Genomic DNA, 24,465 nt, shown 5'->3' with positions numbered 1-24,465 from the left:
ATTTTGAATATATGTACACGTGTGGTAAGCATTCGAAAAGCCTACAATTTTTTTTTTTTAAATAAACAAAACACTCAAATGAATCTGATTATTTTGAATGCTTGTGACTCCCTTGTCACGGATTGTCGCTGTAGTCGTAATTTAATGGAATGGTGCTTCAGCCGTAAACAAGAGAGCTGTACTCTATGTTCTTGATATGCCATTATTGTGATTTGTGAATCTTGTGTTTGTTAGGCGGTTCTGGTGCTAGCCGCTACCAATCGTCCTGAGTTGATTGACGAAGCGTTGCTCCGGCCTGGCCGTCTCGATCGCCGGATATACGTACCTCCACCGAATGCTCAGGTACACACTTTGACCCATTTCCACTGTTGAACCACAACTTCCTGGGTACTTGCCATTTCTACTTTGTGATGTTTCCAACAATTTATTCTTCCAGTCCAAGAAAAGGAATTGCATTTTATTTTAGGACTATTGCAAATCAACTTGATTAGCATGGCATTGATGTAAGATATATTGGTTTTTTTTGTGAGGTGAAGGGAAAGACATTTTTTTCGAATAATAAAAATGATTTTTCCTCCCTCCTCACCACCCCCTTATCCCTCTCCCCCACCTTTGTGCGAGGTAAACCATTATGCAATGATGTTTTTTGGTTACTTTTGCCTCTGTCGCTGTAAAGTGCCAATTGTCGAGCGTCTTGTGCAGAAAGCATTTGATGAACGTTCACTTTGCAAAGTTGATGATTAATTTATTTGATTTGTTAATTCTGATAAGATTATTTCGATTTTTTTCTCTGCAACCGCTTGTCCGATCGATGTGAAACTTTAAACATAGGATGGACTCCCCATGGAGAATATTTTATTGATAACTCGAATAACATGGAGAATATATTATTCATGGAGAACATTGATATTGATGAGATAAGTCACATGGTATGGCAACCATATTGGATGAAAGGAAAAAAATTGGACATCTCCAAAACCGCTCAACGGAAAAAAATTGAAACTTGGCATTATGGCATCAACTCGCCATGGGGTATATCGGGTGTTATCAATGATGTCATCGGTGAATTGGTATTCCAGCCATAATTAGCTGAATTGAAATCTTTATCCAAAAGCCTGGTGTTAGCTTAGCGGTTAGGGTGCCGGCTTCGGATCTTAGGATCCTGAGTTTGAATCCAGGTCGATCGCTGAATTAACGCCAGGGGGGTTGACTCAGCCTGTCATCCTTCCGAGGTCGGCAATTTTGAGTACCAGCTTGTTGGGATGAATGATCCCGGCGTGTACCCCGATTTAGAATAGGTACACTGTATCCCTGCGCATCGTAAGAGGCGACTAAGGGTTGGCATCAGGAAGGGCATCCGGCCATAAAAACATATGAATTGAAAAATATATGCATATGAAACAAAAACATATGAAAAACATATGAAACATATAAAAACATAAAAAATAAATGAATTTTTTAAATGCAGACACACACGGCACACACACGTACGGCACACATTCCTTAACTGAATGCTTAACCCCGCTTTTCGCTTCGCGAGCGCAAGGTAATAATTGTGTGTGTGTGTGTGTGTGTGTGTGTGTGTGTGTGTGTGTGTGTGTGTGTGTGTGTGTGTGTGTGTGTGTGTGTGTGTGTGTGTGTGTGTGTGTGCGCGTGTGTGCGTGCACACTTAACTCAGATCGTTGGTGGGGTCTCGTCAGGGGTCGTAAAAATTGTCCGGGGTGTTTGCGGCCTTGCGCGAAACAGGCCTCACTGTGCGTCCCTTCACTCCGTGGTTAAACTACAAATTGATAAACGTCCAGAAACATTTGCTGCTTTTATTGTCCTTTTTTTAAGCATTAAGAAAGAAAGAAAAAAAAATCAAAAGAAAACCCTCATAGGGAGTTACCGACCAATCACACACACACACACACACACACACACACACACACACACACACACACACACACACACACACACACACACACACACACACACACACATACACACACACACACACACACGGATACTTTGAGTCCTGGGAGGGCCGCATTGCACCTTCCGAAGTCCGTATATGAAGATGTAACAACCACCGAGACACACAAACATACAAACACGTACAGACACACACATATACACACAAACGCATGTCATGGATTCCCTAATCCCGTCGCCCGGGAATGAGCACCTTCTGAAGTCGGACAAGTGTACAAGAGATTTCTTGATCGAGATAAGATTATTAAACATGCATGGTAGATATGGGTGCTTTAGCTAGTAGCACCTTTTGGTCCTCGCACAGCCAGCATCCAGCAACATCTCAGTTCGTTCGAACTCGTATTCTGTGTAATATACTTCAAAGATCAAAAATAAACTCAAAACATTTCCCCAGTTTCCCAGGCTGGGCTTCAGAGAAAGGCAAGGGCAGGCAAGGAGCTCATAGGAAGGAATGTTTAACGCAAGGTCAGACGAAGATGTTTGATTCAACAGCTTCTCGACGACCAGACAGCCAGACGCTAGTGAGCCAAATGGGTCATATTGTTCCCCATTAGCCTGGGATTCGACTGAAATCCCTCACACACGCACACGCACACGTACAGGTACAGACACACTTTTTGAGACATCCTTACCTACTATATTTCGTTTTTGGCCCTATCTCCCAATGGTGAAGAATCACTTAAAAAATTAAATAATACTCATTTCCGAATCTATATTCAGATCTTCACCAGAGTCTAATCAAATTATGCTTGTCAAACACCCAACCGGTCCACCAAGTTTCGTCCAAATCCCTCCACAACTTTTTGTGATATCCTGCTATGTATCGTTTTTGACCCCCATATCTAAACCATTTGACCCCCCAAACATCTAAACGGTGGTTTTTATCGTTTTTGACCCCCATCTCTCGATGGTGAAGAATGACAGGAGACCTAAATTGACATGTGGGAAGGAGTATGGATGGTTTTGAGGGAGTTCATGGGGATTACGGATATGGTGTGAGAAATGGAGAAGGTGAAAGGATTTTGGAGTTTGCTGATGGAGCTGATTTGTTGATTTGTAAAACTCAGTTCCAGAAAGAGGATAATAAGCTTGTTACATACACGTCAGGTGGGTCGACGACAACCGTTGACTACCTGCTGGTGCGTAGGCGAGATAGGGGATCACCTCCGGGACACAAAGGTGATCCCGGGGGAGGAGGCTGTTTCACAGCACCACTTGGTTGTCTGCGACATAAGGGTGAAAGGTGCGAGGAGAGCTTGGCGGGTGAAGTACCAACTGAGAATGAAGGTGTGGAGGTTGAAAGAGGTGACAGTGAGGGAGACACACTGGCAAGGCCTGCTCGTCCTCCTCGGCCTTGGCCTCGTCCTCGTCCCCTTCGCTCCTGCCTGGCATGGCTCTAAGGTACTCTGCCGCAAGGCTTCTTCTGCTCAACACTCACTCCACCCCATCATGCATCTCTGCAATCAAATACCACGGACTCCTGCGACGACCCAGATACATTCATAGAGGCTCCGGTCGCAAGTTTGTTTACTTACAAACGGGTCACTCCATTCCCGTACTCTGGTCAACTCGGCGCACTCCCACTCATCGACAACGTCACCACAGCAACGCACACGATCGCGCCTCCTGTCTGCAAACCCTGGCAAAATCACCTGAGTTCATCCCCACCGTACAAAGCAACATCAAGCTCACTCTGTTCAATACCCGGTCCCTCAGTGATCACCTCCTCCTCGGTGATTTCAATATCCACATGGACTCCACTGACTCCACAATAAACACTGACTTCACTGATTTACTCACCTGCTTTAACCTCGCTCAACATGTCAACTTTCCTACCCATAACCGTGGTCACATTCTCGACCTTGTCTGCTCTACTGGACTAATTTTGCACCATCTCTCTAGCTCCGACCTCACCCTCTCTGACCACTTAGCCATCACTATGACCATCAACATCCCCACCCCAGCACCAAGGCATTATCGCATTATCAACTTCCGTAAGGTAAACTCTCTTTCACCTACCTCATTCTCATCCACCCTCTCTGAAAAAATGTCCACTTCTCCCTTTGTTGACCTCCACACCCCTTCTGACCTCACTGACTACTACAACCACACTCTCTCCTGCCTCGACCAGCTTGCGCCTATAAAAACCAAAACAGTTTCTTTCACCCATTCTGCTCCCTGGTTTACCCCTGAACTCCGCCTGATGAAAACTCGTGCTCGCCAACTTGAAAGACTCCGAAATAAAACAGGTCTCACAATTCACTCCCAAGCCTACAAGGACCACCTGCAGCACTACAAAGATGCCCTCTCCCGTGCCCGCTCTGCCTACTACTCTCAAATTATCCACTCTGGCTCCGGAAACCCAAAAGCACTCTTCTCTACAATAAACAAACTCCTCAGCCCCCTGGACACCACCACCCAGTCATTCACAGTAGACAACTGCATCTTCTTCCTTTCATTCTTCCAAAGCAAAATTGACAACATCTACAACAGCTTAACCACCACCGCACCTGCTCCCTCTCAAACCACCTGCCCCCCCTTATCCTGCCAACCCCTATCTCAGTTTTCCCCAGTCTCCCCTACTGACCTCTCTGAACTACTCATAGGAATGAAAACTGCCACCTGCACTCTGGACCCCATCCCCTCCAGCTTTGTCAAGGCCTCCCTTCCTGCTCTCTCTCCACTTATCACTGCAACAATAAACTCCTCCCTGTCTACAGGCATTGTCCCACCATCCCTCAAAATTGCTGCTGTTAACCCAAATCTGAAAAAACCTGGACTCAACCCTGACACCCTAAATAACTTCAGACCCATCTCCAACCTACCCTTTCTGTCAAAAGTTTTGGAACGTGCTGTAGCCACGCAACTCAAACATCACCTCTCTGCCAATAACCGGTATGAAACATTCCAATCTGGATTCCGCTCCAACCACAGTACTGAAACTGCTCTCCTCAAAATCACCAACGACCTTCTCCTCTCCTCTGACGCCGGCAACCTCAACATTCTCATCCTCCTCGACGTCAGCGCCGCCTTTGACACCATCAATCACACCATCCTCCTCACCCGACTTGAAACCACCTTTAACATTACCGGCACTGCCCTCTCTTGGATCAAATCTTACCTCTCTGACAGACGCCAGTTCATCTCCATCAATAACTGCAAATCCCCCACTGCTCCCCTCCCCCAAGGTGTCCCCCAAGGTTCAGTTCTCTGCCCCCTCCTCTTCATCCTGTACCTGTCCCCCCTTGGTCACTTAATCCGCCGTCATGGTCTCCAATTCCACTGCTTCGCCGATGACATCCAGCTTTTCATCTCCACCAAGTCAATCTCCACCGCCACCCACTCTATCCTGACAAACTGCATCACTGAAATAAAATCCTGGCTTCAAATCAACTTCCTCAAACTTAAGTATGATAAATCTGAAATAATCATCATTGGCCCAAAAACGCTCACCAAATCCACCCATAACTTTGCCCTCAACATTGACGGTTTCCCAGTATCCACCTACCCTCACATCCGGAATCTTGGCATCATCTTTGATCAAACCCTCTCCTTCGACAAATACACTAAACAAATCACAAAGACAGCCTTCTTTCACCTGAAAAACATCGCCCGTCTCCGTCCATCCCTCTCCTCCACGGCTGCAGAAACCCTCATCCATGCCTTCATCACCTCCCGTCTGGACTACTGCAACAGCCTCCTCTATGGTTCATCTCAATAATCATCAATAAACTCCAATACATTCAGAACTCCGCTGCCCGTCTACTCACCTATTCCCGGACCCGTGACCACATCACCCCCGTCCTTTATAAGCTTCACTGGCTCCCCATCCCCCAGAGAATCCAGTACAAAATCCTCCTCTTGACCTACAAAGCCCTCCATAACCTGGCCCCATCCTACCTGACTGACCTCCTCTCCAGACACACTCCCACCCGCAACCTCCGCTCTGCTGGCGCCAACCTCCTGTCCCCCGCCCCCATCCAGACCAAATTCAGATCCTGGGTGGACAGGGCCTTCTCCATCGCTGCTCCCACCCTCTGGAACTCACTACCTCACACCATCAGAGACTCCTCCTCACTCACCACATTCAAAACAGCACTCAAGACCCACCTGTTCAACACTGCATTTAACATTTAACCCACAGCATTTAACCCCTGACTATCTCTTCTCCTTCTCCTTCCTTTTGCTTTGATTATTTACCTATTTATTTTTGTCTTTTTGCACTTGTTTTTTTGTACTCTGTCAAAGCGTCTTTGTGCTTCTTGAAAAGCGGTATATAAAATAAATGTATTATTATTATTATTATTATTATTATTATTATTATTAAAAGAGAGGCTGAGTATGGTAGAGGATGATGTGGTTGAGCTTGAAAGTGGTTGGATGTCAATGAAAGATAGTCTGTTGGGAGCCGTTGGTGAGGTATGTGTGTTGTAAGAATCAAGGTCTACAACATTGTCCCAATAGTAGGGTTAACTCAGTTTCGATCTCTGGCAACACCTGTAAGAAATCATCAAGCTTTGTATCAGTATTCCGTAATCACTAATCATGGAAGTAACAATGAATTAGCTATTAGTGCAAGCAAGCCTGGAACATCTAGGAATACGCACCATTCGAGTATACTCTATCACACAGAATAAATGTCACAGGAATGTGTCGGAGCGATGTTCGTCCGAGTTCTTATAGGAGCCTCTCGGTGGTCGGAGACAGCATAACACCTGGGTTCAACTTCGACACAATTTCATTACAATGTGGATGGACAAAAGGACCACCGAGGCACTCGGAAACATGGTGGTGGGATGATGGAGTTGGAAAGAAGATTGATGAGAAGAGGAAGAAGTTCAAGGAGTGGCAGAAGGTGAAGGCTGAAGGGGTATGGGGGCAGAAAAGGCAGAGCATGAAAGTTATAAGGCAGCCAAGAAGGCTGCAAGGAAAGAGGTAGCAAAGGCACAGGAGGCATGTAGGAAAATGTTCGGAGAACGCTTGGATTTGAAAGAGGGTCAGAGAGCGGTATTCAGGATTGCAAAGCAGATAGCGAAAGAGAGGTGTGATGTGATGGGGGTGAGTTGCTTGAAGGATGAAGTGGGACAAATCGTTGTGGACCCAGATGGAATTAAAGGAAGATGGAAGAGATATATGGAAATACTGTTGAATGCAGAGAATGAATGGGATGGCAACATAGAGAGTAACCCAGTTTTAGGACCGGCAGAGAAGATAACCGAGAAGGAAGTTGAGGAAGCGATAAAAGCAATGAAGAGTAGAAAAGCGGGAGGGCTGACGGGAGTTGTGGGAGATATGCTGAAGGCAGCGGGAAATTGGGGTGTGAAGAGAATGACGGAGATCTGTAATCTGATGGTGAAAGAAGGCCGCATTCCAGTGGATTGGGAACTGAGTACCCTCGTCCCTCTATACAAGGGGAAAGGTGACCCTCTGGACTGTGGCTCGTATCGAGCGACAGTTATTGGAGCATGGAATGAAGGTATTGGAAAGGGTGTTGGAGAGGAGGATAAGGAAGAAAGTGAAGATTGACGAAATGATGTTTGGATTTTTGCCAGGAAGAGGAACGACAGACGCGCTTTTTATTGTGAGGCAGTTGCAGGAGAAGTACATGGAGAAGAGGAAGAAGTTGTTTCTTGGGTTTGTTGATCTGGAGAAAGCATTCGATGGGGTTTCACATGAAGTAGTGACGTGCATTGAGGAAGTTATGAGTGGAGGAATGGTTGATCAGAGTAGTGATGGCAATGTACAAAAGAGCGTGCACAGCTGTAAGGACGAAGGACAGCGGTGAGTTTGAGGTGAAGGTGGGAGTGCATCAGGGGTCGGTACTAAGTCCACTACTATGTGTAGCTGTGATGGGGGTGCTGGCTCGGAACGTAAAGGAGGGTTTACCGTGGGAGTTGTTGTGTGCAGATGATCTGGTGTTGATTGCAGAAAGTATGGATGAACTGAAGGAGAAGATGAACAAGTGGAAGGAATGTCTGGAGACAAAAGGTCTGAAGGTGAATATCGGAAAAACGAAGGTGATGGCAAGTGGTAAGGCATGTGGTGAGGTGGAAAGAACTGGGAAGTGGCCATGTGCTGTGTGCAGGAAAGGTGTCGGAGTGAATTCCATTCAATGTACAATGTGCGCTGAGTGGGTTCATCAAAAATATAGTGGTTTGAGAGGGTCATTAACCAGTGTGGCAGCTACATTCAAGTGTAAGGTGTGCACAGAGGGAGCTGCAGATGGAGGAAATGTTGAGTTGGATCTTGGAGACGGCGTGAAGCTGGAAGGTGTGAAAACATTTTGTTACCTAGGAGACGTGCCGAATGGAGAAGGTGGATCAGACTCGGCAACGGTTGCTGGAGTGAGATGTGCATGGAAGAAGTTTCGGGAACTGAGTGGCATGCTGACGAGGAGGGGAGTGTCGTTGAAGCTGAAGGGAAAGGTGTGTGCTGCATGTGTGAGAAGTGTTATGATTTTTGGGAGGGAGACATGGGTCATGGATGTAGAGCAGCAACGAAGGCTGGAAAGGGTGGAAATGCGAATGGTTCGGTGGATGTGGAGTATCGTTGAGAGAGAGGAAGACAAATGATGAATTGCGAAAGATGATTGGAATAGAGCTTTTGATTGATGCTGTGAAGAGGAACAGGTTGAGATGGTTTGGTCATGTGTTGAGGAAGGATGAAAGTGACTGGTTGAGAAGAGTGATGGAAATGAATGTAGAAGGAAGTGGAGGACAGGGAAGACCGAGAAAGACTTGGCTCAAGATGGTCGAAGAAGAAATGCGGGCAATGGGGTTAACAAGGGGAGATGGAGAAAATAGGGCAAAATGGAGAAGGTTGTCATGGGGACCGCAAGGCTAACCCCCGCTCTAGCAGGGAAAATGGCCTTAAAATACCTGTTGTTGTCTCAATGGTGAAGAATCATTTTTTAAATTCTTGTAGCCAGATCCGGATCTTCACCAAAATCTAATAATTTTGTCCTTGTCACATACGCCACATCTATGCCAAATTTCGTCAGAATCCGTCCAACTTTTTGAGATATTTTGTTCACAAACAAAGAGACATACAGGGGTGAAAACATAACCTCCATCCACCTTTGGTGGTGGAGGTAATAACATCCTTAAATATTTCAAAATCTTATTTAATATGAAATAAAGTTTCTTTACTTGTGAAAAGTTATGGTTCTGGTCACTTTCAAATGGCAGGAATTCGTGTGATTACAGCCGAAAGCAAAATAGACCATTGAACATGAACACCATGTTTTTAACTGAAACCAGTGATGTAAACAGCCTACCTGGGCTACATTAATCAAAGATGCAGGTAATGACTAATTGCTGGTGCCAATCGTTACGTACATATGACCACAGCGGGGTTCGATCCAGTTTTCGATACCACTCAGTCGGTGTGTTCCACTACCAAGCAGCTTGTAGAGCGCTCGCCAAGTGGCTTAAGCACCAAGCTCGCGCTTGCCTCCATGGAAACGGTTAGTAAGGCATGACTGGCTTGGCAGGCTGATAAATAAATGGGACATCTGGATAATCTGTTTGCACAAGTTTGTTTTTTTGCTGGTGTTGGCGAGATTCACCATTATGATCATGGAATTACCGTTATTATAATGGCTTAAAATTAAAAAAATATATTCACAGGAGCGGACAGGGAGGATCACTTTATTATTTTTAATACTGCTAATGATTGTCGTTATTATTTCATTGTACCATTTGAATCGGGCATTGAAAAACGTCACAAGGTAAAACGACGGCTCGAGCTGCTATATATACACCTTCCCAAGGTGGGTACAGGCCATAAAAGCGGGAATTCCTCTGTTTATTATTATTTTTTTGCAGCCAAGTGAAATCTAAATCAACGTAGGTTAAGCTATTGTGAAAATACTCAGTCCTCTTGCTTGTGATACAATTGAAGGTACTGACTGAATCATTATTCGTAATACCCTCGTCTACCATCACCAGGAGAAGCAGCGATACACGGTGAATGTTTATGAAGATAATTTACATCGCCTGTCGGAACTGCTGGTGAGGGAAGCAAATCAAGTCGGTGCAACCTTTGCCGTATGACCTGGAGTCCTCTTTAATGTGCAGTTTGTTGATATTGCGTAATGAAAAGTAACGACCGAATACATCGACGATTTTGATAAGTGGCCAACCGGGCCAATTTATGGTGGCCAAACGGAGTTTTTGGTGGCCATTGGCACCCGGGCCAGCGCTTATTTCGAACCCTGCATATGATCGACTAGCCATGGGGAATAAATTTAGAAAAAAATTCATATTCGCCTGTTGACGCAACTTAGCCTAAATGTGCACAAAATATCCTAATAATATCCTAATAATAAATAAAGCTACAGATAACGCCAATGTATGTGACATCATAAGGTGCATGGATGATATGGGTATTTGGGCCATAATCGTATCGTGTTCAGTTGACGATGGTATTTTTTTTCTGAATGAGCATGCGAGGCGAGACCATGCACTCTACTGTGTGCCGTTCTAGTTCACCTCCACCTACATATCTGTGCTCCTCTTTAATTTTACGATATTTTAAAAAATCCCAGTTTTAATTTCTTCAAGTCTGAAGAGAGAAGTAAAAGATTTATTTCTCCATCCTTTTGATCACAATGTCCCCTATTAAACTCATTATCTTGGGGATATCACAAACCAGTTCTTAATTGTCTTTTCACAGGAGCGCCAAGAAATCCTCCGCCGACGGATGTCTGCTTGTCCCTTGGCTGCTGATGTCTGTCTCCCGACCATTGCTGACCTGACGCCTTTCTACTCCGGTGCGGACCTCACGGCCGTGTGCACGGAGGTGAGGCCAAAATGCAGTCTTGCGTTAGAACTGAAGAAACAAACATGGCATTTATAAGAGCAATTTAACTTCCTCGGTAATCTGAACGTTTACTTTGTGTTGTTATCACCCCTCATTTAAATCTCATGCTGCAGGATGGACTAGAGGTACACACACTTACGTTTAATTTGAATTAAGCCTGGATTTGAATCTAGTCCAAGCCATAAACTGTCACGGTGTTTCACAGGCAGGGTGATTCATCAGTGTGTGTGACATCCCTCGGATGGATGTTAAACTAGGAGTCCTGTCTGATGGCATTCGTTGGTGGACGTTAAAGATCCCACGGTGTCCTTTGCGAAGAGTTAGCGGGTTATCACCGGCACCCTCAACAAATTTACAAATTACAAGTTCCTGCTCTAACATGCAGGGGGCACTGAAACAGCGGCCAATGCCAACATCCACTTCAACAACACAGCCACACCCTTGGCCAATTATGGAAATGTAGTGCAGAGGGTTGGGAAAATGTGGAACACGCATAAAGATGGGGATTCGTTTCTGTTGGGAAAAAATAATAATAAAAACACACACACACTCACAAGAAAATAAATAAATAAAATGCATTGTGTGCATGTATATACAGTATCAATGTGACCGGCTCTTGATGACACAGGGCCTTGCCGGGTATATTGCGGCCGGGCCTGCATGGCTGAATTTGACTAAGTGGTGCAAATGGTCATGTGACCCCCTTTCCCTACCCTCACTTCCCCCCACCTGCATCGCGACTACAGAAACAGGTCTTATTATGGACTTTTCCCCCAAAACAGATCAATAAGGCAGGCTCACAACCTTGCTAAGCAATTTAAAAATAATAACAATAAAATAACACTTTGACTGGCTTGATAAGTCATGACAAATGCAGGAGGTATGGAATATCGCCGTAGGATGAACGTAAATCGCATACACTTAATGACTTGCGTACACCTACTACCTACTACTGCCATGTATCTTTATACAACCAGAGGAATGTCGGGGAAAGTTATGCTTTCAACCCTGTTGATCTATCTGTGAGCAGGATATCTGAAAAAGTTATGGTCAGATTCAGACGAAATATGGTGGACAGGTTGGGTGTGTGAGAAGTGCGACTTGATTAGATTTGGTGAAGATCCGGATCTGGATACTAGAGTTTGTAAAGCGTCTCTTCACCATTGAGATATAGTGCCAAAAACGATGTTGTTGCGGTTTTGGAAAGACCCCGGGGAGTTGCATTACACACATAGTGGATCCCTAGTTTAGATATTTCCAGAGCAACTCTCTTTCGTTAGATTACCTTTCCCATCATATCAACAACAAACAACAACAACATGCATTTTAAGGCAATTTTCCCTGCGAGAGCGGGGGTTAGCCTTGCGGTCCCCATGACAATCTTCTCCATTTTGCCCTATTTTCTGCATCTCTCCTTGTTAACCCCCTTGCCCGCATTTCTTCTTCCACCATCTTTAGCCAAGTCTTTCTCGGTCTTCCCCGTCCTCTACTTCCTTCTACATTAACTTCCATCACTCTTCTCAACCAGTCACTTTCATCCTTCCTCAATACATGACCAAACCATCTCAACCTGTTCCTCTTCACAGCATCAATCACAGGCAATATTCCCATCATCTTTCGCAATTCATCATTTGTCCTCCTCTCTCTCAACGATACTCCGCACATCCATCGAACCATTCGCATTTCCACCCTTTCCAGCCTTCGTTGCTGCTCTACGTTCATTACCCATGTCTCGCTCCCATAAATCATAACACTTCTCACACATGCAGCATACACCTTTCCCTTCAGCTTCAGCGACACTCTCCTCCTCATCAGCACGCCACTCAGTTCCCGAAACTTCTTCCATGCACATCTCACTCGAGCAACCGTTGCCGAGTCTGATCCACCTTCTCCATTCAGCATGTCTCCGAGGTAGCAAAATGTTTTCACACCTTCCAGCTTCACGCCATCTCCAAGATCCAACTCAACATTTCCTCCATCTGCAGCTCCCTCTGCGCACACCTTACATTTGAATGTAGCTGCCACACTGGTTAATGACCCTCTCAGACCACTACATTTTTGATGAACCCACTCAGCGCACATTGTACACTGAATGGAGTTCACTCCGACACCCTTCCTGCACACAGCACACGGCCACTTCCCAGTTCTTTCCACCTCACCACATGCTTTACCACTTGCCATCACCTTTGTCTTTCCGATATTCACCTTCAGACCTTTTGTCTCCATACATTCCTTCCACTTGTTCATCTTTTCCTTCAGTCCATCCATACTTTCCGCAATCAACACCAGATCATCTGCATACAACAACTCCCACGGTAAACCCTCCTTTACGTTCTGAGCCAGCACCTCCATCACAGCTACAAATAGTAGTGGACTTAGTACCGACCCCTGATGCACTCCCACCTTCACCTCAAACTCACCACTGTTCCCGTCATTTGTCCTTACAGCTGTGCGTGCTCTTTTGTACATTGCCATCACTACTCTGATCAACCATTCCTCCACTCCTAACTTCCTCAATGCCCATGTCAATACTTTGCGTGGAACCCTATCGAATGCTTTCTCCAGATCAACAAACCCAAAAAACAACTTCTTCCTCTTATCCATGTACTTCTCCTGCAACTGCCTCACAATGAAAAGTGCATCTGTCGTTCCTCTTCCTGGCATAAATCCAAACTGCATTTCGTCGATGTTCACTTTCTTCCTTATCCTCCTTTCCAACACCCTTTCCAATACCTTCATTCCATGCTCCAATAACTTTATCGCTCGGTACGAGCCACACTCCAGAGGGTCACCTTTCCCCTTGTATAGAGGGACGAGGGTACTCAGTTCCCAATCCAGTGGAATGCGGCCTTCTTTCACCACCAGATTACAGATCTCTGTCATTCTCTTCACACCCCAACTCCCGTCGGCCCTCCCGCTTTTCCACTCTTCATTGCTTTTATCGCTTCCTCAACTTCCTTCTCAGTTATCTTCTCTGCCGGTCCTAAAACTGGGTTACTCTCTATGTTGTCATCCCATTCATTCTCTGTATTCAACAGCATTTCCATATATCTTTTCCATCTTCCTTTAATTCCATCTGGGTCGACAACGATTTGTCCCACTTCATCCTTCAAGCAACTCACCCCCATCACATCACACCTCTCTTTCGCTATGTGCTTTGCAATCCTGAATACTGCTTTCTGACCCTCTTCCGAATCCAAGCGTTCTCCGAACATTTTCCTACATGCCTCCTGCGCCTTTGCTACCTCTTTCTTTGCAGCCTTCCTGGCTGCCTTATAACTTTCATGCTCTGCTGTTTCTGCTCCCGTACCCTTCGCCTTCTGCCACTCTTTGAACTTCTTCCTCTTCTCGTCAATCCTCTTTCCAACTTCAACATCCCACCACCATGTTTCCGAGTGCCTCGGTGGTCCTTTTGTCCATCCACATACCTCACCAACGGCTCCCTAGACTAGCTTTCATTGACATCCAACCACTTTCAAGCTCAACCACATTATCCTCTACCCTACTCAGCCTCTCTTTTAATGCCTCCCTTACTGTCACCTCTTTCAACCTCCACACCTTCATTCTCGGTTGGTACTTCACCCGCCGAGCTCTCCTCGCACCTTTCACCCTTATGTTGCAGACAACCAAGTGGTGCTGTGAAACAGCCTCCTCCCCCGGGATCACCTTTGTGTCCCGGAGGTGCCCCCTATCTCGCCTACGCACCATCAGGTAGTCAACGGTTGTCGTCGACCCACCTGACGTGTATGTAACAAGCTTATTGTCCTCTTTCTGGAACTGAGTATTACAAATCAACAAATCAGCTCCATCAGCAAACTCCAAAATCCTTTCACCTTCTCCATTTCTCACACCATATCCGTAACCCCCATGAACTCCCTCAAAACCGTCCATACTCCTTCCCACATGTCCATTTAGGTCTCCTCCCACCACAACAACTTCCTCATCTTTCACGTTTTCCATCAGCTTCTCTATCGCACACCAGAACTTGTCCTTCTCTTCATCGCTTCGACCAACCTGCGGAGCATATCCCGAGATGACGTTCACCAAGAGCTTTCCAATCATCATTTTCACCATCATCAACCTATCACGCACTCTAGTCACACTCACCACACTGTCTACAAACTCCTCAGAAAACAGGACACCAACACCATTCACGCCCTCCGGGCACCCTTGCCACACAAACTTGTATTTCTGTGCCTGCCTACCCTTCACCATTCTCACACCACTTCCCTTCCATCTCGTCTCTTGCACACAACATATGTCCACTCTTCTTCTGACCAATACTTCCACCACTTCTCCTGATCTCCCTGTCATTGTCCCTACATTCCATGTCCCAAACCTCAGAAACCGATCTCCACTTCGGGCTGTACCCTGCCCATATGTACTTGTGATTGTCATGGTTCTCTTTTTGAGGCAATGTTTTTATGGCCGGATGCCCTTCCTGACGCCAACCCTCTTAGTCGTCTCTTAACGACACGCAGGGATACGGTGTACCTATTCTGACCAGGGTACACACTGGGAAACGTTTAAAACATGTAAATTCTGGGGGGGGGGGGGCGTCAGCATCACGGCTGCGGTTTAAACATATTCCAACAATATCCAAACAGAACCATGAAAAAAAACAAACAAAAAAAAAAGCCGGGAAAAGTCTCCAAGCAAGAACGTGGATTTGAGAAGGAAGGAGCAGAGGCGGAAGAAAACGAGATACAGGGGGCGGGGCACAAGCCGAGATGAGGAGGAGAGCGAACAAGCACGTGTCCGGGAGGAGAGAAAGAATCAATATATAATTCTTTGTCTCGGGAGGTGAGGTGAGGAGGAGAAAATAAAATAAAAGAAACAAGCAATACAGCGAAGGAAATAACCCAAACCGACAAAACACCGACGGGGGGAGGGAAGCCCCAAGTTACCAGGCCACGCACGAGGTACGACTCAGAAAACGATTAACTACACACAAGTTTGCACGAACCACAAACCAACATCAACTAGAAACACACAATAACACGTACACAGCAAAATAACCAGTGGAAATTTGACAAAGACAAGAATGGGAAAACACTCAAACTTCGATGCCGTGGAGAGCTCGAAGTACGCCTCACTCGCCCGAGGAACCGGAAGTCATATCCCATCATATCCCATCATATCAGGGATCGTGAATTGCATCGTGTGTGCATTGCAGGTCTGAATCCCTCCTTTTGTAATTCTTCCCTTTCTAATTTCCCTGTTTTTGTCTATCCCTTCTAATCCCTCTCCCCATCCCTTTTAACTCTTCTCCTCCTCCGCACTTCCTACAGCACAACCATGCACACAAAGGTACATGGACTACAAAACATACACCTTACAATACAAAACGCACACATTACATTACAATTCAAACGCATTCAAATCCGAGCAGCTGTGAAGAAGGAAAGGTACGCTTCAATTAGGTACGCTCATTAGGTACGCTCCAATGAGAGTGCGGCACGTGGAGGTCAAAGAGTGCTGGAGTGACCTTCGCTCCTGAAGACACGTCTTGCCCAGGAGCCATAAAGGCCTAAAAATCTCAGGCTTGGTGGCTGCTTCGGGTCTGGGGAACGCCACGAGAACAAGCCTCTGCAAGGACGAACCTCTGCGGGGACAAGCAGACCAAGGGTGGACGGGTAGCAGAGATTTCCTGGACGTGGCGGCCAAACACACTGACTTACACGATCATTCTCTTCTATAGCTGCTTGTTTAGTTTTTTTCAAAATCCGATATTTATTTTGATAAATCTGATGAGCAGTTTGCCACCTTGCTCGTATTGAACTACCGTGTCCACCTTATGAACAATTTATTTTGCACCTCCGAAAACTTCATAATTAAGTTTCTCAGCAACCACTGGTCAGATTGTCAGGAAATTTTCATCAAATGATCGGCTTGGCTCGTAGAATTTTTTAATGCTAATTATGACGTCATAGGTCACGTGGTATGGGCACCATCTTGTAAAACACCTTCAACTTTGCCCCTCTATATCTCCGAAACGACTCGATGGAAAAATTTGAGGAATGGCTCATTCTAAAGAACTCTGCAATGGGAACAAAAAACATGGTTATTTAGTATATTAAAAATGCTAACGTTAAGATGTTAGAATTCGTCAAACACATCTTTGCTCCCCCCAAAATGATATTTTTTTCCCGGATCCTTAGTTTAAAAAAACTCAGAATTTAAAAAATTTCAAAGCCATGCGTCACATGGTTCGGCCGCCATATTGTTTTTCGTGAAAAAGCACTAAAATCCCTTTTTCTCCGCAACGGCTGAACAGATCGAGCCCAAACTTGGCATGCATAATCACATACCCATGATGAACAAAACGTTCATTGATCATGACGTCATCCGTCACATGGTTTCAGAGTTATGACGTTTTAAAGCATAAACTAAAAATGCTATCTTCTCCATAATTTGTGAAGATATTGAGTGGAAACTTAACACAAATGTTCCCCATGGAGGGAAGTTTAAGTGATACTTGAGACGTTTTGATATGTCACATGGTTTGGCCGCAATAAATAATTGAAGGGAAATCCTAAAAAGCTTCTAACTCTTGAACCACTGCATTGATCGACTTGAATTTTTAATACAATGTAGCTCTCATCAAGCGGAACAAGTGTGTAAAATTTCAATATGATTGGTTGTACGGTCTCGAAGGTAGAAGTCTTTATTGTTGAAAGAAGAAGAAACCCAACATTTTTCTTACCAGGCAGTGCTGCTGCCATTTTAATGAGTAATTTCCTTTAAAAACCATTTTCTCTAATAATTGGACCGATTGAGATCAAATTTTCACCATAGGAGGAACGCGGTCTGTAGAATATTTTAATGGTAATTATGACGTCACATGTCACGTGGTTCGGTCGCCATATTGTTTTGAGTGAAAAACACTAAAATCCAATTTTCTCCAAAACGCCTGAACAGATCGAGGCCAAACTTTGCAGACACAATCGCATACCCATGACGAACAAAAAAGTCAGCGAGCATGACGTCATGCGTCACATGGTTTCAGAGTTATGACATTTTTAAGCATAAACCGTTAAAACGTAGCTCCTCCCTCATTTGTGGTCCAATCGAGGGGAAACTTCACAGATCTGTTCAGCATGTCAGTCTACTACAATGTCATTTTGGAGTTTGCGATAGGTCACGTGGTTTGGCATATATTGTTAATTAAACGAAAAAAAATAAAAAATGGATATCTCTTCCATTGCTTCATTGATCGACGTGAACCTTCATACTGTAGTAGAAGTCATGAAGAGTAACAAGTGTGCAAAAATTCAAGATGATTGGATGTACGGTCTGGAAGCTAGAAGTTGTTATTGCGTGAAGAAGAAGAGGCTTCGAATGTGCGCAATTAATTATTTATCACATGAACAGACATGAAGGCATCGTTTGACACAATCTCTCAGGGTAATTTTAACCTCAAATAAAATTCTAATTCCAGATTTGTCATTGGCTGAGGTATATTAACAAACTAATAAAACAGATTTGGCCAAATTCCGACTTTTAAAAAAAAGATCACATATTCACCGAGTTGAGAGGCTGAAGAAGAAGAAACCTCGCATGGTCTTCCCAGACCAAATAAATAATTCTGGCTCTGCGATTTTCAGGGTTATTTTCTTTTAAAAATCGCTTTCTCTGCAGTCTTTGCACGGATTGACATGAAATTTTCACCATAGGTGCGCCTGGGCATGAAGAATCTTTTGAGAGTAATTATGACTTCGCAAGACACGTGGTACGGCCGCCATCTTGAAGAAGAAAGAACCACCTTTAGAGGCCATTTTTCCCTGCAGAGCAGGGGTTGGCCTTTTTCGGGCACCATGGTCCCCTTTTTTGAAGCAATGTTTTACGGCCGGATGCCCTTCCTGCCACCAACCCTGTTAGTCGACTCTTGCCACACACAGGGACCAGTGAACTGGTTCTCAATTTGCCGACCTCGGAAGGATGACAGGCTGAGTCAACCCCCTGGCGTTAATTCAGCGATCGACCAGGATTCGAACCCAGGATCCTAGGATCCCAAGCCGGCACCCTAACCACTAAGCCAACACCAGGCTTGGGAAAACCGAAAAATTTTACATCTCTATAACTCCAAAAGCGCCGAGTAGAAAAGATTGAGGCATATCTCATTGTAAAGAACTATCCATAGAGAATAAGCCTTGTGAACTATGATGTCATATTTGCCTCCATTATGACATCATAATTCGACAAGTACAAAACGTCATCCGATCAGGATGAAATTTTTGGAGCATCATCTTGTGATAAATTGATGGAGAAAAAAAAAAAGTGAAAGCGGGGTTGTCCCCCTCATATTATTTCCTTTTCAGACTTGCCCAGCAACCAAACTGTGGAATAGCTGCGAGTTTCTGCCATCTGAAAAAAACAGGATAAATTTAAAATGTCATTTTTTGAGCAACCTCTAAATAAGTTCCAATTGACCTCATATTTGGTTCATATGATCTTTATAAACATGGGAACAAGGGCAGCCTTGTGGAGCATGGATTTTTAATAGTATTAAATATTACATATATCTGTGGACCACCCTAATATATATATAAAGTTATATACTGTCGCATGATATTTTTAAAAGTTGGTGACGACTTATGACAAAACTTGGTGGATGAGTTGGGTAAGTGACAAGACCAAGCCGATTAGATTTTGGCAGGTCTGCATCCAGATATGACCTATCAGGTACGAGTGGGGTCATATCGGGTATCAGGTATGACGTTTACTCCAGGTACAAGTGGAGTCGTGAACTTTTGGGGAGGTCCTCTTTGAAAGACTTGTTTTTGTTTTGTATAAAGTTTCTTGAATGTACACAGTGGACTTGTTCATTCGAATGTATAAGGAATCCATAGACCATTTTGTCCTGCCCGGGATTGTATTGATATTGATGAATGTCTCTCCTTACCTGACAACTCGTACAGTCCGCAGCTTGGTACACTAGATGTTGTACATAAAGCAATGAAAGTTCGCAAATGATCTTTATCTTCATCAATGATCTCTCTGACACAAGAAAATCCTCTTTATATTGTTGCAGACGCGGTTAAGATGTTATTTTGACCGAGCGGTGGTGTATTACCGCGACCGAACAGTTATTCCCCGACTCTAACACCCGATTTACCCCAAACTTTGGCTGGATCGCGCCACCGCTATTCAATCGGGAAAACTCTAAAGCGACCGAATACAAAGAGGAAAAAGGAATAAGACGAGAAGACGTACAGAAGAGTAATTGGATTTATTATTTACACATATAATCAAGAAGAAAGCAGTCACGTTTATTTACAGACGAGATTAGATACACAGTGCAACGCTAGCTTACCTACAGTCTTAATTAACCCAGGGACAGAACAAACAAAAGACAGACTCACGCGGGGAATGCTGACAGGAATCGCAGGAGGTGGATCGCTGGAGGTGAACGCTTGGTGGAGCCAACGCGGAGCTTGGTGGAGCCTTGGTGGAGGTGAACGCTTGGTGGAGCCAACGCGGAGCTTGGTGGAGCCTTGGTGGAGGTGAACGCTTGGTGGAGCCAACGCGGCTGGTGGGGGGGTTGGTGTGACGGGTTCTCTCTCCTTCCCTCACAAGCTTCAGGACTCTTTCTCTCTCTTTCTTAGTCCCACCCAGTCCAACAACTTCCTCTCTTGCTTAGTCCAACTCAAGGCCTCCCTGTCTTCTGATCTCCTCCCTCCTCGACTCTACTCAAAGCGCATCTCCTCGGGAAACGCCCTGCCGTGGGTTATATAGGCCCCGCCCCTCAACCTTTGCGAACCTCCCCGATCCCTCTTCCTCCGCCCTCTCTAGCCAAACCCCTGGCTCATGGTTGGTCGAGTGGGGCTGGCTCACTCCTCCCCTCTATGACGAGGTGGAGACACGCCTTTCTTCTCCGACCCTGCCTCGTGGTCAATGGCGGTAATTGGAGCGGAGGTAGTTTCTAATCGACGAAAAGGGGGAATGGAGGTTTTGGGAATGGGAATGAAAGTTTTGGGAGTGGGAATGAAGTTTTGGGAGTGGGAATGAAGGGAATCTATCTCTTTCACTGGTGCAATGGAGTATTTCAATTAATGGGAGACACAGCCTTACCCTAAAACACAGAATAAGATATAACTATCGAACAGGGGTATTCTATTATTGGCTGACGTGTATGCTTGTGGACTAATTATGGGACGCCCTTTTGACCTTTACACAGCTCCGGAGGCAGGAGGCGCAGACTCGAGCAATATTCATCACCAATTTACCACAATACAACACAATCAAAAAAATACAGTCCTCATATCCGCAACAATATATTTGCTGATGATTCCACCCTCTACCATGATATCTCACATCCTTCAGTCAGGCAGGCTGCATCCTCTTCCGTCTTTTCAAACCTTGACAAAATCACAAGCTGGTCAAACACTTAGAATATGTTTTTCAATCCTGACAAATCTTTCACTCTCACTGACCTTCTCCTTCTTTGGAAAACACCCCGTCTACTTTCTTAACAATCCTCTTGAGGAAGTTCAATCATTCAAACTTCTGGGTCTCACTATCAGCCATGATCTTTCTTGAACAAACCGCATTTCAAAGTTGGCCTCAAAAGCCAGCCGCCAACTAGGCATCCTTCGTTGTAGGATGTATCGTACGATATCTCAAAAAGTTATGTATAGTACGATATCTCAAAATGTTATGGATGGATTTGGATGAAACCTGGTGGACAGGTTGGGTTTGTGACTAGGACTAATTGATCCGATTTTGCTGAAGATCCGGATACCATAATTTTTGAGTGATTCTTCACCATTGAGAGATAAGGCCAAAAACTATATATAGCATGATATTTCAAAAAGTTGTGGACTGATTATGACACAGTGAGGTGGATGAGTTGGTTAAGTGACAAGAACAAGCCGATTAGAGTTTAGTTCAGGTCCGAATCCAGATCCAACCTATCAGTGCGATACAAAATTTAAACTGCTCAGCCTGGCAGAGGAATGCGCTCCACCGAGTTCTGCTGTAGTTCATATTTTGCCCTTGTTCTCATTGCTGTTCTCCAGAGATCAGTACAATCAATGCTGTCCACTGCATGCCACGATGAAAGACAATTGCAAACCTGCTGCTGCACTTATAAAATTAAGTGTTGTGGTTAGGTCAGGTTAAGATCAGAAAAAGTGCTGCTTATGGTTTTGTTTGCTGGTTCCATTGTTAGCCCATTTCAGTTTTAATCTGGGATTTCATAATTTAAAGAAGAGACATTGTTTGTAACTGAGCATTGCAATGTGATATGCCATTGTGTCTGATCAGCTTCTTGCTTCATTGGGCTTAACCTGTTTGGCCAGCTGAGCTCTCTATGATTGGGGATGTGACACTTGCCTCGGGGGCGTGGTTTCATTGTGCCTTCCTACATACAGGGAGTGGTTTAGTCTTCCATGCTTCTCGTATTGGATTATTACCCTGTGCTCATGGAGCGAAAAGCAGAGTTAGGCATTCATGTGCGTGCGTGATTGCATTTTTAAATTTCATTTTGTCAGCAGCCATTGGTCCGATTGACACAAATTTTACCATAGGAGCGCCTCGCCTGTAGAATTTTTAAAATTCATAATTATGACGTCACAGGTCACGTGGTGCGGACGCCATATTGGAAAAGCGTTACACCTCTATATCTCTGAAACCGCTCAATCGAAAAAAATGAAACATGGCTCATTGTCGAGTATTCCACATGGGGAATAAGATATGTTGATGATGATGTCATAAGTGCCTTCATTATGACGTCAAAATTCGACAAGTACAACGCTTGATTTGATCAGTATGAATTATTTTTTTTCTGCATTGTTGGTCCGATTGACATGAAATTTTCACCTTAGGAGCGCCTCCTCCTGTAGAATATTTAATGATAATTACGATGTCATAGGTCACATGGTACAGGTGCCATCTTGGAAAAACCGAAAAAATTGCACCTCTATATCTCCAAAACCGCTCTATGGAAAAAATTGAAATGTGGCTCATTGTAAAGAACTCCATATGGGGAATAGGTGTTAACGACGACGTCATTGGTGCCTTAATTATGACGTCATATTTTGACGGGGACAGTGCTTGGTCTGATCAGTGAAATTTATTGAGCGTGATCTACACAACAATTATATTGGAGAATATAAATTTATGATGTCATCGCTCACGTGGTCTGGCAGTCATATTGGATCAAAGAAAAAAAGAAAAAAAAACCTTCAAAAACAGAAGAGTTGTCTCACACCAAGTTGACTGCGCAGGGTAAGTATTCTTTGAATACCATATAGTTATGTCTGAAGTCCCAGTCACAACACAGTGTCTTGGCTCTTTAAACATTAATAGTTTTGCATTTTTACTAGATTACAACGTTATTATTGATTGTCAAATGCTGCTTGTAGGTTTTTGTATATTAAATTTTGGAGATGGTGAGAGGGGCTGTTTTGGTGGCATGTTGAGAGTATGAGATTTGGTTCTGATTCTGTCTTGCTCCATCTTATGAAAGTGATTTGTTGATAGGCAGGTAGAGTTTGCACTCAACACTGGGTTAAGGTTTCTTCTGCAATGAGTTAAAATATTTATTTATACATACAGTATATTAATTTTTTCCCTCACAAACCTTAGGCATGCTTGTTGGCGATGCATCATGAGGGGATGGACTCGGCCATGCTCCATCAGGAATATCTGCTGCACGCGCTGCATCTCGTCCCTCCATCACTCTCCGCAGACCAACTGTGTTCGTATGAGCAGTTTTTTCAGGGACGGCCATAATCCAATCATGTGGCTCCTCCAGCTGTTTTTCTTGAATCTAAGGCCTTGCGGGTAATAGGTCAGGGCAGATATCAAGAGTGATGGACAAATGGGAAGGTGCGTGTCCACAGCACATTGTACAAACAGGAAAGAGCAGAGTCTACCTCGAGCAACGTTTCATCTGTTACTCACAAAATGGGGGCTTTGGGTCCTGTGTACTTTGGCCTATAGAAAGCGGCATTATTAAACAACAACCAAAGGCTGCACCAAAGGCATCATATACATACTTGAACTTCTACTCAAGGATTAAAGTTTGATTGAACTTGTGATATTGCAAATGGAAAAATGCATGCAATCCACCGATGTTCATTTTAAGGGATAAATGATGCTTGATGACCATGTAATGCAATTGTCGTCCTGTTAAACCATCAGTCAGGAAGAGGGTGTAGCGGAGTAAATTGGCACCACAATAGTGTGGGTGTATTAAGGCCGAGAAAAATATATTTCTGGGTTCTGGTCAGCGCGCGCATCGATTTTGACCCTGCGCATCAACAATTTTTTCAAATTTGGTATCGACGTTCGCGCACTGTTCTCCCCTACAAAACTGCGTTTAGTTTGTCCAAATCCAACCGGCCGTTCCAAAGATATGAGTACTTTTGTGTGCCGTGACGTCATGAATCCAATAAGGAAGTTGCATGTGACGTCATTGTCTTAGTCACGTGACCGCTTGGGTGGCAAAACATTGCTTCTGCCACCATACGTAATGGCGGCAATTTGAAACTCGTCTCACATATATATTGCCCCTTACACGATGGTAAAGAGTTGTTGTGCTGTCGGATGTACAGCCCGATTTCATAAGGGATCGGGCTTGTCATTCTACCGTTTTCCGGACGACACAACGCGAAAACGGATTCATAGCTGCCTTGACTGCAGCTCTCAGGTGAGAATATG

At 44.5% G+C, this 24,465-nt stretch overlaps 1 protein-coding gene across 1 annotated transcript in view; it reads left to right on the top strand.

Annotated features, from left to right (window-relative positions):
* Positions 1–24,465, top strand: part of LOC137422073 (ATPase family gene 2 protein homolog B) — a 62,619-nt gene that overhangs the window by 37,224 nt on the left and 930 nt on the right. The window contains exons 8-10 of the mRNA XM_068108796.2: positions 235–342; positions 10,651–10,776; positions 23,389–24,465. The exon at positions 23,389–24,465 is cut by the window's right edge and continues 930 nt beyond it. Coding sequence (XP_067964897.2) covers positions 235–342; positions 10,651–10,776; positions 23,389–23,535 — 381 coding nt within the window. The 3' untranslated portion in view covers positions 23,536–24,465. The remainder of the gene's footprint in view (positions 1–234; positions 343–10,650; positions 10,777–23,388) is intronic.

This window comes from Myxine glutinosa, chromosome 2 (assembly GCF_964187855.1).
Source record: "Myxine glutinosa chromosome 2, kmMyxGlut1.1, whole genome shotgun sequence".
NCBI lineage: Eukaryota > Metazoa > Chordata > Myxini > Myxiniformes > Myxinidae > Myxine > Myxine glutinosa.
Note: the sequence above shows the minus strand (reverse complement) of the source record. Positions and strands in the feature narration are given on the sequence as shown.